The sequence below is a fragment of the Anolis carolinensis genome, chromosome 2 (assembly GCF_035594765.1).
Source record: "Anolis carolinensis isolate JA03-04 chromosome 2, rAnoCar3.1.pri, whole genome shotgun sequence".
In the NCBI taxonomy this organism is placed as follows: Eukaryota; Metazoa; Chordata; class Lepidosauria; order Squamata; family Dactyloidae; genus Anolis; species Anolis carolinensis.
Window position 1 is genome coordinate 70,516,019 of NC_085842.1, and position 14,077 is coordinate 70,530,095.

General features: G+C 43.6%; 2 protein-coding genes across 2 annotated transcripts in view; one reads left to right on the top strand and one right to left on the bottom strand.

Annotated features, from left to right (window-relative positions):
• LOC134296055 (uncharacterized) overlaps window positions 1-14,077 on the bottom strand; it is a 435,533-nt gene that overhangs the window by 122,473 nt on the left and 298,983 nt on the right. The gene's annotated exons all lie outside the window — the stretch shown is intronic.
• Window positions 7,056-14,077, top strand: part of fgd3 (FYVE, RhoGEF and PH domain containing 3) — a 121,140-nt gene continuing 114,118 nt past the window's right edge. Inside the window, exon 1 of the mRNA XM_008115585.3 lies at window positions 7,056-7,207. Within this exon, the coding sequence (XP_008113792.2) occupies window positions 7,195-7,207 (13 nt within the window). The 5' untranslated portion in view covers window positions 7,056-7,194. The remainder of the gene's footprint in view (window positions 7,208-14,077) is intronic.

Here is a 14,077-nt window from a genome sequence, read left to right on the forward strand (position 1 = left end):
AGAGACCTCAAGGGCTATTCATTCCAACCCTATTCTGCCATGCAGGAATACACAATGAAAGCATTCCTGACAGATGGTAATTCAGCCTCTGTTTAAAAGACTCCCGATAATGAGTATGATAATCCGACCATACTCTGATCATCACATCTCATAGAAAACATTTTCTGTTCATTCTCAAACAAAAATAACAAGGGGCATGGGGAAATATCTCCACTGGCACAGTCATGGAATCACTCCTTCCTGTAGTGTCCTGCTCTGATGTTTGTTTAAAAACATCAGGGGTTACTGAAGAGAAGAAGCTGTTCATCACTGCAGAGGAAATGGCCAGAACCATCACCTTCTCCTTGTTGCTGCCTCTTTAGTCTATGGGTAAGAGCTGCAAAGATGCCAGGCAATATTGAACTAGATGTAAAGCCAATTGGGGTATGAGATTGTGAGTGTGGAGCTTCCTCAGTTGCTCTCCACGAGAAAGTTGAAAATGGCCAAAGGAGGCTTAGGCCACCATACGTCAGTAAAAAATTTTGGCTGCAAATGCTGATGTAATTGGTGTGATACAGAATGTTAGCCAAGGACGGCTCTTTTACAGCCTCTAACATTTCACAGACAAAAACAGGGATACATATAGACAAGAAACATTGAAGTATGGGAATCACAGGGTGAATGTGGAGGGAAGTCATGCAGCAATGCTCCCCCACGTGTGATGGAGAAGCTGGTGTAGCGTTGTGTGGGGTGCCAGGATTGCTCCACTGCCCCACTGATTTGCACGGAGGTTGGTGAATCAATCCAGGGACCTTGGCAATGTGATGAGGACCTAAGTGAAGGGCCAAGGATGAAAGGGGGATAAAGAGAAACTGGGACATTTTTAAACAGTTGAAAAAGTGGGACACTAGAAGATTAACTGAGAGTATTTCTGTCAAATTGGGACAGGAGAGTAATCATTTAGCATGTGTGCCGTAGGGTAGTGAATGCCAGAAAGGGGCATATAGAGCAGGTTGTGTGATAATTTATTTTGTTTACAGAAAACATGATGGCCAGATGATGTACTTACTCTACTTTTGCTGCCACCTGTATGGAAGATGTGTGTAGCAAGGGCAGTACTTCTTGGTGGGCTGGAGATCTTGAGCCTGTCTTGCTACAGCCTCCTTTTGTGCAATCCTATCATAACACAACATATTAAATTGATTCTTTTTTCCTACTTGAATAGTTGTTAGAGAACAACACAACTCCATTTGATTTGTGAGGATAGCATTTTCCACTCTCTTATTTCCAGAAAGGTTTGTATAGACACTGGCTTGCTGTGGGTTTTCTGGGATGTATGGCCATGTTCCGGCAGCATTCCCTTCTGACGTTTCACCCACATCTATGGCAGGCATCCTCAGAAGTTGTGTGGTTTGTTGGAAACTAGGCAAGTGGTGTGTGTGTGTGTGTGTGTGTGTGTGTGTGTGCGCGCGCGCGTGTGTGTGTATATATATATATATATATATATATATATATATATATATATATATATATAATCTGTGGAATGCCTTGCAGCTATTCAGTGCTAATCAAGGTAATCAATTGCAACATTGACACTTGCCTCAAACAGACAAGAGTTCTTTCTCCCATCCTGGACATTCCACAGATATATAACCCACTTGTCTAGGTTCCAACAAACCTCACAACCTCTGAGGATGCCTGCCATAGATGTGGATGAAACATCAGGAAAGAATGCTTTTGAAACATGACCATACAGCCCAGAAAATTCACAGCAACCCAGTGATTCCAGCCATGAAAGCCTTCAGCAACACTTTGTATAGACAGTTTCCGTGATCTGTGGGAGAAGAGCATCACCAGAAAAGGTAATTTGGACAAGTCAAGGGACAACAAAACAAATCATTGAGGGGCAAGCGCAGCCCAACTATGCTTTATGGGACCTGGGACATTATCATATAGAGTGAGTCTGGATGACATGACATGAGAAGCCAAGGAACAGTGGGTCTGTTGAGTAAGAATAGCAGAATACTGCACACCCTTTGATCATTCACACTTGCTAAATAAAGGGCTCTCATGTGCGGCTTGTTTGTTGTGTTGACAGAATATAGACACCTTTCCTTCTCTGGCTTGCTTCTTTCCCAGCATACCAGGAGTAAGCCAAAACTAAATCAAACCCTTGATTCATTCCTTGGTTTGTTGGGAGACAAACTAGAGAGAAGAAAGCAGAAACCACAACAAAAAACAAGTGGGTGTGATTGAATATTTTACACAAGGACACTGCTCATATCCTATCATCCAGGTATCTTATAGTTCACTCTCTTGTCATACTTTCTATGAGCCTATACAGGAACTGAAAACTGGGGAGTGGGCAAGACACTGAGAAATATTTAGGGGAAGCGCCTCAGAGTCATGGAGCCTGGTTCTCCATCATACTAAGATTTGTCTGACTTGATATGGGTGGGAATGTGAATTAGCCAGATGCCCCAAGTCTCAATATTGCTTTGAAGAGTGCAAAGTAAAGGCAATACAGATCTGTAAACTGAATATTGGAAGGCTGGGACAGGGGTGGCCTTGATATAACCACAATCTGGACAAAGAACTCAACATTGGTTTGTAAATTGGGGCAATTCAGGTGTGTTAGAACTGTTTCTCTGTCAGACTTGGCCAGCGCACTTAAAGGTCAGGAATAGAAACTACAATCTAACAGTATGACCCTATTTTCCTCATCTGTGCTATACAGTGATGGGCATGAGATCCTACTTGCCCAGAGGTGTTTCCTTTTCCACAACTTTGAATTTAGTTTTTTTAAAAAATAAATAAATAAAAATAAATACAGCATTGATAAAATGTGTTCAAAACAAAGCAGTGTTCTTATCTTTATCTTAGGATGGCATTATACTGAGAAAGACAACATGCTTTTTGTGGGTTACTTAGTGTCATACTTGATAAATCGATATTCACATATATAGCACAGGCACAAAGAACATGGAAATGAATGAGGTGGGGAAAAGGGAGAATTATTTTTTGAGGGGCAAATAAGCAAATATTGAGTTCAACTTCCACCTCCCTTTAGGAGGACATACCAATCAACCTATAAAGCTGGCCCTGGAAAATTCCAGAAGAGCCCATGGCAAGCTTTTTTATTTGTTGTCTTCAAGATAAACAGGAAGAGCCAGCATAGTTCAGTGATTTGAGTGTTGGGCTAGGATGCTGGAGACCAGGGTTCAAATCCCTGCTTTGTCATGAAACCCAGCTGGTAACCTTGGCCATGCCACACTGTCTTATCCTTAGAAGAAGGCCATGCCAAACCTCTTCTGGAACATCTTGCCAAACAAACCCTGTGGCAGATTCATCCTAGAGTCACTATAGCTTGGAAATAACTTGAAAGCACACAACTACAACATTAAGCTCACTGTAGACGAACACCATCTCAACCTAGTCCTTCTTCCAGCTGACCAAACAAGTGTGTTCACCTCACCTATGGCTGGCCATAGGAACATTCCTGAAGAGGCAAAGCGATGTTTTGGGTAGTTTTCAAGATAAGGGGTTTGAGCGTTGGACTAACACTTTGGAGACTTTTGTTCCAATCCCTGCTTGGCCATGCAATTCAGCTGATGACCTTGGCCAAGTGACACTCTCTTATCTTCAGAGGAAGGCCATGGCAAATCTCTTCTCTGCAATCTTTGCTAAATAAAACTTCTTAATAAATTCACTGTAGGGTTGCTATAGCTCAGAAACTACTTGAAGGCACACAACAACAAAAAGTTTATTGTAGGCAAACACCAAGCTCAGCCTGGCCTTCTTTCAGCTGCCGAAGTTACCTGCACCTAACTCCAGGAACACTCCAGGAGAGACTGGGGCCCCTTCCACACAGCTGAAAAAAAATCCTACATTATCTGCTTTGAACTGGAATATATGGCAGTATAAACTCAGATATTCCAGTTCAAAGCAGATATTGTGTGTGTGTGTGTGGGGGGGGGGGGGGGTTGCCTTGATATTCTGGGTTATATGACTATGTGGAAGGACCCCAAGGCAAACACTTTTTTGGGAGGGTGGTAGTAGTTAGATCTCAAGTTAAGTAGGGAAAACCAGCCTGGTGTTTGAGTATTGGAGTAGCACTCTGGAGTCCAGTGTTCAAATCCCCTCTTGGGCTGGAAAACCAAGTTCACTCTGGCTTTCGTCCAGCTGGCCATGCAAGTGTGTCTACCTCACCTAAGAATGACCTGGGAACACTCCAGGAGAGGTGTAGCAGATGCTTAAAAAAAAAACCCAGGGTGTTAGATCTCAAGAAAGATGGTGAAAGCCAGCTTGGGATAACACTTGGAGCTGGGTTGCTGTGAGTTTTCTGGGCTGTATGACCATGTTCCAGAAGAATTCTTTCCTGACATTTTGCCCACATCTATGGCAGGCATTTTCAGAGGTTGTGAGGTATACTGTGGAAGGTCCAGGGTGGGGGCGAGAACTCTTGTCTGTTGGAGGCAAGTGTGAATGTTGCAATTAATCACCTTGATTAGTATTTAAAAGCCTTGCAGCTTCAAGGCCTGGCTGATTCCTGCCTGGGATAATCCTTTGTTCGGCGGTGTTAGCTGGCCTTGATTGTTTCCTGTCTGGAATTCTCCTGTTTTCAGAGTGTTGTTATTTATTTACTGTCCTGATTTTAGAGTTTTTAAATACTAGTAGTCAGATTTTGTTCATTTTCATTGTTTCCTCCTTTTTGTTGGAATTGTCCACATGCTTCTTGTGGATTTCAATGGCTTCTCTGTGTAGCCTGACATTGTGGTTGTTAGAGTGGTCCAGTATTTCTCTGTTCTCAAATAATCTGCTGTGTCCATGTTGGCTCATCAAGTGCTCTGCTATGGCTGATTTCTCTGGTTGAGTTAATCTGCAGTGCCTTTCATGTGTCCTTGATTCGTGTTTGGGCAATGCTATGTTTGGTGGTCCCTATGTAGACTTGTCCACAGCTGCATGGTATACGGTAGACTCCTGCAGAGGTGAGAGGATCCTCTTGTCCTTTGCTGAATGTAGCATTTTTAGGATTTTCTTAGTGGGTCAGTAGATAGTTTGTAGATTGTGTTTCTTCATCAGCTTTGAGTGTTGGAGTAGCACTCTGGAGTTACAGTTACAGTTAGTTAGGTGATCCCTCGTTGTCCAAGGATGATGGTCCTTCAAGTGCAGTGTCTTGACGGTAAGTACGTAGGTGGCTGAGAAGTCCTACTCTTGACCTGCATGTTCTTCCACAGTGAGGGCATTGGATTCCAGATGGACGGGGTTCTGGTCAGGGTTGGCTTGACATGCCTTCCTCTTGGCACGTTTCTCCCTTTCGCCCTCTTCAAATTCCATAGCACTCTTGGAAGATGCCTGTGCGTGAGTTTTGAATGTGTGGAGGTCAGTGCACAGCCAATCAACACACAGTCTTCACAGAGTGAGGTACACATCCAGTGGCACAGTTAACATGGTGATGTGGCTTCTCAATCTGTTGCAGCCTTCTTCCGCCTTCACAGCCATTGTAACATGTGCCATGTTATCTTCCGACTGCTCCACTGTTGAGGCCTTTGGGTCTTTGGATTGTTCTTTGTCAGGATCCTCCCCTACAGCCCCTCCTGAGAGTACATGACTCCGGAGTTGCCCCCACAGGTTCATTGGAACACGCAAGCTTCCTCATCATGACAAGGTGACAATCCATCAAGGGGAGGCACTCTGGAGGACAGGGTTTGTTTTCTAATAGATTTTAATTGAAGGTTTATACAGTAGAGTCTCACTTATCCAACATAAACGGACCGGCAGAACGTTGGATAAGTGAATATGTTGGATAATAAGGAGGAGTTAAGGAAAGGCCTATTAAACATCAAATTAGGTTATGATTTTACAAATTAAGCACCAAAACATCATGTTATACAACAAATTTGACAGAAAAAGTAGTTCAATATGCAGTAATTCTATGTAGTAATTACTGTATTTACGAATTTAGCACCAAAATATCACGATGTATTGAAAACATTGACTACAAAAATGCGTTGGATAATCCAGAATGTTGTATAAGTGAGACTCTATTGTATTTACAAATAATAAAAAGTATAGGATTGTTATAGAGGGATAGAGATAAGGGACACTGGGTGTTGTATGTTTCCTAGGTATCTACAAACTAAAGGGGGATTTACAGGATAGTTTTTAAGGGAAGAGGTGGAGTGGGTAGAGGTAGGGTGGTGTGTGTGTGGGGGGAGGGAGGGGGTTGAAGAGTTTGACTTCCAATCTTTTCTATTGTGGTTACTTCCTTCATGGAGACATGATAGCCATGTACAAATATGTGAGAAGTCATAGGGAGGAGGGAGCAAGCTTGTTTTCTGCTGCCCTGCAGACTAGGACACGGAACAATGGCTTCAAACTACAGGAAAGGAGATTCCACCTGAACATTAGGAAGAACTTCCTGACTGTGAGAGCTGTTCGGCAGTGGAACTCTCTTCCCCGGACTGTGGTGGAGGCTCCTTCTTTGGAGGCTTTTAAACAGAGGCTGGATGGCCATCTGTCGGGGGTGCTTTGAATGCGATTTCCTGCTTCTTGGCAGGGGGTTGGACTGGATGGCCCATGAGGTCTCTTCCAACTCTACTATTCTATGATTCTATGATTCTATGATTCCTAGTTTTCTTGTATTCTGATTTTAATCTGCTTCGGAGGCCAGGGTTTGAATCCCCATTGGGGCATGAAGCCCACCAAGCTCAGCCTGGACCTTCTTCCAGATGGCCACACAAGAGTGTTCATCTCAGCTATGGTTGGGAGTTTGCTTTCAAGGTGGGTGGGAGAACCCCTTCCCTGCGCCCTTAGTGCAATCCAGACCCCCTCTTTTTTTACCCCCAGCGCCCTTGCCTTCTCCAGAGGTCTTTCTTGGCTGCGGTGCTGGGGAAGAAACCTGAAGCGGAGGCTCCCCCTGAACCCGCTGCAGCACCTGGCTCCGTGGCAGGCTGGGCGCGCCCCTCCCCTCCCCTCCCCCGCGCAACCGCGTCAGTGGCTCCGGGGCTGCTGTTGGCGGGGGGGGGGGGGGGGTTAGAGGAGGCATTGCCCCCTCCCTGATGTTTCCTTAGGGAGAGATGTAGCCGCCGGGAAGCAAGCGCGCAAGCAAGCAAGCGCGGGAGAGCCGGGGCGCCTCGCTCTTTCCTCCTCCTCCTCCTTCGCCGCCTCTGTCCCGCTCCAGCTGCGAGGCTCCTGCCGCAGAGTCAGGCGGAGATGGACTCGGAGGGTGAGTCTGAACAAGGCGAGTCCGGGAAGGGGGAGAAGGTTTTTCAGCCGAGGAAAACGAAAGGGAAGGGAAGAGCGGGAGACCCCGAGCTGGGCTCAAGTTCCACCATGATCCCCATTCCCTCCCCCGACTTCCAAGAAGGCGTTTTTGCATGTGCTTCTCATCCCCTGGCGCCTCGGGGAACTTTTCCTTGGAAGTTGGAAACTGCCAGCTCGGGCTGTGTGGAAGCCAAAGCCCCTTGTGGTCTCCCCCTCCTCCGTATACTTTCCGAAAGGATTGGGGAGGGGGTGTCGCTTGAGGAGGAGAGTGCTGGTGTGGCTTGCTTTTCCCTCTCTCTCTCTCTCTCTCTCTCTCTCTCTCTCTCTCTCTCTCTCTCTCTCTCTCTCTCTCTCTCTCTCTCTCTTTCTTTCTTTCTTTCTTTCTTTCTTTCTCTCTCTCCGTTTTGCAATCCTATCCAAAGGGTTTCGGGCTTTGAAACCAGCCCCTGGCTTGTCGCGCTCATCCATCCAGAGACCCCGTATTTCACTTAATGGAGGCCAAATGGCTTATTCTGGCTCAGCCTCGGATGGAAACACCTTGCTTGAAAAATGTTGGACGTTTCAAAGAAGAGCGGGCAGGGATTTCTCTTCGGGGGATTTGGCAACTCCAGCTGCTGCATTCCTCCTGCGGTTGGAAACCACTGGATTGGCCTGCATGTTCAGGAGGGTTGTGGCAGATTCACGGTCTCATTGATATTTGCCACTACCTTGGGGATCTGGCGGTGCCTGGGTGAATTGAAAAGGGCATTTGTCAGCTGGGTTTAGGGTTCTCTGGATAAGGGTGAACTGCAGCTCCCATATGCCAAGGTCAATCACCCCCAAACCCCACCTGTATGTGCTCTTGGCCATGTTGGGTTTGTGTGCCAAGTTTGGTCCAGATCTGTCATTGACTGGGTTCAGGGCTCTCTGGATAAGGGCGAACTACAACTCCCATCTGCCAAGGGAAGTCATTGCCCCCCCCCCCCAAACCCTACCAGTATTCACAGTTGGCCATGTTGGGTCTGTGTGCCAAGTTTGGTCCAGTTCCCTCGTTGGCTGGGTTCAGGGCTCTATGGATAAGGGTGAACTACAGCTCCCAAAAGCAATCACCCCCAAACCCTGCCAGTATTCACAGTCAACCATGTTGGGTCTGTGTTCCAAGTTTGGTTCAGATCCGACGTCAGCTGGGTTCAGTGCTATCTGTATAAGGTAAACTATAACTCCCAAAATCAAGGTCTATTCCCACAAACTTCCAGTATGTTTTGTTGGTCATGGGGGTTCTTGTGCCAAGTTAGTTCCAGGATCATCATTGGTGGAGTTCAGAGTGCTCTTAGATTGAAGGTGAGCTATACATCCCAGTCCCTACAACTCCTAAAAATCATGTTGAGTTCTCCCCAACCCTCTCCAGTATGTTCAGTTGCTGATCAATTCCCCTGTTTACTGTGTGCCATAGAAAAGGGTAGGATAGGGTTAAGGGAGAGGTAGTGGGTGGGGTCATGCAAATGGAAAGAGAAAGGAACACTGGGATGTGTTCGCTGTAACCTGCAATGTCCCGGGAGGGAGTGACTTGATGGCTCCACAGCACTGGAATCTGTAGCCTGTTTATGGAGGCCAGCAGCTGTCTGTGTGAGAGAACACCCATGTCACATACACACATACAGATTTTCACTTTTATTATGTGTATAGATAGATTTTGGAAAAGATTATATTGGAAGAAGACCCCAACCCTGCCTCATGTCCAGTAGTTAAGAACAGGTTTGCCAGGTTTTAAAAACAAAAAACCCCTGGTGTTCAGCTTTTAACCATGCCTTGCCTTTGTAGACTGTCCGGAAGCTTCAAATGGTTCAACAGGTGGCAGCCAGATTTCTCACCAGAATGACGTGGAGGGAGTATAACCCCCCCCCCCTTATGCTTTAGCCTATAAAGCCCTGAATGGTTCCAGCCCAGCTTGCCTACCCAAATGTATCTCCCTCTATGAACCATCATGGAGGTTATAATCTTCTGGGGAGGCCCTGCTCTTAGCTCCACCTGCTTTGCAAGTGTGGTTGGTGGGGACGAGAGACAGGGCCTTCTCAGTGGTGGCTCCTCAGCTCTGGAACTCTCTCCCCAGTGAGATTAGATCAGCGCCCTCTCTTTTGGCCTTCAGAAAGATAACAAAGACATGGCAGTAGGACCAAGCTTTTGACCAGTAAAGTAATGCAGTGTGAGAAATAAATAGGGAATATGTGCAATTGATAATTGGAATGGCCCCAGTCTATGATTTTGGATTATGTGGTTTTAATGTTTATATTAGGTGTTTTAATTCTATGTTTTTATGTCTAAATGTTGTTATATCTTATATTTAATGGTTTTATTGAGTTTAACACATAGTTATATGTTTCTTGTTTGGATTTTATGATTTGTTTTTACATGTATGTTAGGCACTGAATTTTGCCAATATTATGTTGTAAATTGCTTTGAGCTCCCCCAGGGATGAAAAAAGTGATATATAAATACAGTAAATAAATATATAAATATAAATATATTGCTTCTGAACAAGGAGGCTGTGACCTGAAGTTGGTGGCCAACATACTGTATTGTGTTAGCAAAATTCAGATGTTTGATGTGTTGTGTAAAGGAGAGCTTTATTTGTTGCTCCTCTACTGTATGTCTTCAGATTTTAGTAAAGAACCCAATCTGCACATGAAGAGTTATATGTCATCATCATCATTGTAGGCTATCACTCACTCGTGGTTGAGTATGATTGACTTCTATAAGTGTAGGGTTTTGGCGGTGGGTCCATAAGTGACTGTAGAGACCTATTCTGGATCCATATGTTCTTTCGCAATGAGGACATTGATTTCCAGATGGAAGGCGGTCCCAACAAGGGTTGTCTTGACATGCCTTCCTCTTAACACGTTTAGGTGTGAATAGTGAAAGTAACGCACAATTAGAGAAAGCGAGTGATAAATAGTTAAAATGTAATTTTTTTAAAAAATGATAACTTTATTTCTTTCTCTAATTCCTATACTTCCCTTAATTTTTTCTAGCTTCCACTACTTTCTTGGACAGAGACAGTATTGTTACTGTGTGCCTTCAAGCCTTATGGCAACCTATCATGAGTTTTCTCTGGCAAGATTTGTTCAGAAATTGATTGCCTTTGCCTTCCTCTGAGGCTTAGAGAATGTGACTTGCCCAAGGTCATCCCATGGATTTTCATGGCTGAACAGAGATTTGAATTCTGGTCCCCAGCAACATAGTCCAGTGCTGGCTTTCAGACCACACTGGCTCTCCCTGCTGTGGGCTTGCGACTGGTGCCAAATATTTGATGGGGGCTAATAAACACTATGTAATGTGATTTTTGTTCCTGGGTTATAAATGCCATTTCCTAATTAGTTCTATCATAAAAACATGGAAAAAGTTTATTAAATTGCAAAAACCTTATTTTTGTGGGACATCCTGCAGCACATTTTGCTATCGTTTTTCAATGAATATCTCAGTGTCTCAACCAATTCAACGTAATTTGTGGCAGCCATAAAAACAAAGCTTCTGGAGTATAATAACTACTTTCAAAGTATGTACTGCACAATTAAACAGGAAATAACACTTTCAAACCAGGAACAGAACATTTTTTTTCAAATTTTGTTACATAGTGTAATATTCTTTTTTCTCATTTCCACTTTAAAACACATGTACCATGTTCATTGCTGATGACCTGTAGATGAGTCCTTGCTAACAACAGAAGACCCCTGAGTCCTGCTGAAACCTTGCCAGTTTCATTCTGTGGTGGATTTGGCAGACGAATGCAGCTGCTGCTCTCAATTATTATACAGTGGGAATGTACACCAAGTGGCTATTGCATCTTTTTCTTTGAAGCATCTCACGAGCGTTTGAAGCCTGAACCAGCTTCTAAAGATTTTGTCAGACCTGTAGGGTTAAAGTTACTTTAAAGACCAAGCACTTATTATTCTCTTAGAAAGATCATAAGTGCTCAGTATGAAACAGGACTCTTCCACCTGCCCACCCAATCCTGCCCCAGCTGCCTTCTTAGTTTTCATGAACACAGTCAGTTTGGTTAATAGGCACCAACCAAATGTTAACAGTGAGAACACACAATGAAGCTGCTTTTGTGTCCTGTTGGTTTTGGGCAGAGGATAAAAACATAAAAGGTATGGGTTAGGACCAGTAGGTTAAGCATCAGTCGTGATGTGATTTTTCCCCCCTCCCTGTTCTGCTGTTTTAACTAAAAACGTCAGATAATATCTTGACAATCTTACCTCATGTTAAACCTGAAGTTTATTGTGTGAGTTTGACATTAAACTTCTGAACAGCTCAATACTTTTGCTATGTGAATTAACATATTTCTTACAAGCTACTAAAACTGCACCTGCACTTTTAACAGACCAGATGTCACACCACTTCACCTTTCCTGTTGTTAATTATCCAACCATTGTGATTTGTAGCATTATCTGTCTTTGAAAATGTTATGATCTTATTTTTAAAAAGATTGAAATTCAGTCTTAGAACATGTGACAGCTGGATAAAGTCCTGTCATACAGTTAGATTCTAAGCTGCTGTGCTGAGGAAATCACATAGAATTAGGTGTGAAATTTCAAATACATTAGAACTTGTACCCTTGGTTCGCTTCGGACATGATAGATAAATAAATAGGTGTGAAATTCAAAAATTGATAATGGTTATTGAATCACTTCATAGTCTTCTTTTCTTCAGGCTAAAGATACGTACCCCTAACTATTCTTTACAGTTGCACCTCCACATCTATAAGTTTCACTTTAGTGGATTTGATTATTTACATATTTAATTAATATATTCTTTTGCGGATTCTCTAAATCCTCCAGTGTAACTATGGTCAACACAAAATTGCACTGGAGCAACCAGAGAGTCCTAGAATTCTGCCCTATATCTGCAGCATTTCTCTCAGCTACCAAACGTGTAAGTATATAACAATGGCAACAGAGTGCCTTAAGAAAAAGAACAGAGGGTGTTGGCACTGGAAACATGGGTTAGGTACTAGAGCAGATTAGGGATAGTGCTAAGAAAAGATTGCAGGATCTTGGCAATAAAGTGAGCTTCTGGTGAACCTTACAGTTTAGCTGAATCCTACAAATTTGATGGAGATACAAGCAAAAAAATAGGCCTGCAATAAGTTGGAGTTAATTTGAGGCACATATAAACGACAGAAATACCAAGGGCCTACTAGTTCTGAACCTGCACTCAGGTGAAGCAGAACAAAGGAACAATGGGTTGACTGTGGAAAGTGAAGGAAAACCTTGGAGAAATACTTTATGCTTTGACTGAATTAAACTTCTCTTGTTCTACAGCATGCTATGAAATAGTTATACAAAAGAAAAGCCTATTTAAAGGAATGGCTGGCTGATATCTAAGTCCCCTGCATTGTCTGGTGGTTAGAAACACTTTGGGATTGGGGCATATTTCCAGCCAAAGGCCTGCATCCGTTGACATGCAAGTAGAAACATAGAACGGTGGAGTTTTAGTTATGACTTAGGAAGCCCTGTACGATTTATAAGGTCCTATACAACTACCGTCTGGGCCATATCTCTCAATAGGAGTCTGCCTGGGCCCCGAGATCCATGAGAGGCACTTTTTACAGCTACAGCTGCTGAAAACACAAGAAAGGACTTTTCTAGTGGCTGCCACTGCACTTTGAAGTCCCTGCTTAGGAAGGCTAGAATGGTTCCCTCCTTGTGTTTGTGGACTTCTATCTGGAGATGTAAAGAATTCAGACAGGGTTTTGGAATTTAGGGCTTTTAATAATGGGGTGCAATTTCTGTATTATTTTTAATTATATTGTTTAATTTTTAAAATCATGTAGAGTATATGTTTTTAATATGGGTCATGGTTTAATTCAGTTTTAATTTTCACTTTTTGTATGTTTTAATTGTACCTTTTTAATGTGTGACCGTCCTTAAGTCCCAGTCTTGGGGGAAATGTCTGGATATAAATAAAGTTAACAACAACAACAGAGTTGAAAAGTGAACCAAGATATATCCAACACCAAAAAGGAGAGTCTGTCACTTTCCAAGGCAGTATGTTCAATGCCAAACAAATCCTATCATAAACTTCTCCTAAATGTTTAGGTAGAATCTCTTCTGTAATTTGAAACAATTGGTTCATGTTCTAGTCTCTACAGCAGCAGAAATCAGGCTCAAGAATACTCCCTCTTGCCCATGACATCACACTTGGCTCACACCTGGGTTCCCTTTGTTTATCTTTCAGTCTCTGGGAACACCGGATTTGTCTCTGTTTTGCGCTATCTCTTCTGATCTGTAAATGCTGGGTTCTCTGTAACCCTCCTGTCTCCTCCATATTCCTTTCAGAATCAATTGCTGGCCGATTCTCATGGGAATTGCTGCTTGTTTCCCTGACAACAGGTCTACCCAAACATTCCCATCATCTCAAAAAACACTTCAGCTTCCCCCCCCTCCCACAGAAATACTAGGCTTAACTAGAAAATGCTCGTCCTCATCCTCAGAGGTTTCACAGGCCTCAAGAGGTTATTTGCGGATGGAATGTTAGCAGCAAAATAAGACTTTTCTGCTGCTTCTATTGCTGTAGAATAGGCTTTTAAATAAACTCCATCCTGTGCTCGGTCAAATTCGCTCCAAGTTCGATGCTAATGTTGCTCTAGTCCCTGTCTCACCGGCACCGTAATCCCATCCCACACAAAAAACCTGGTCCAATGTGTGTCCAGCTACATGGGTGGGGCCGGATACTAGTTGGGACAGCCCCATGGTTGTCATGGAAGCCATGAAGTCCTGAGTAGCTCCCAACAGGGTAGTCTCTGCATAGATGTTGAAATCCCCCAGCACTAGTAGCCATTGGAACTCCCAAT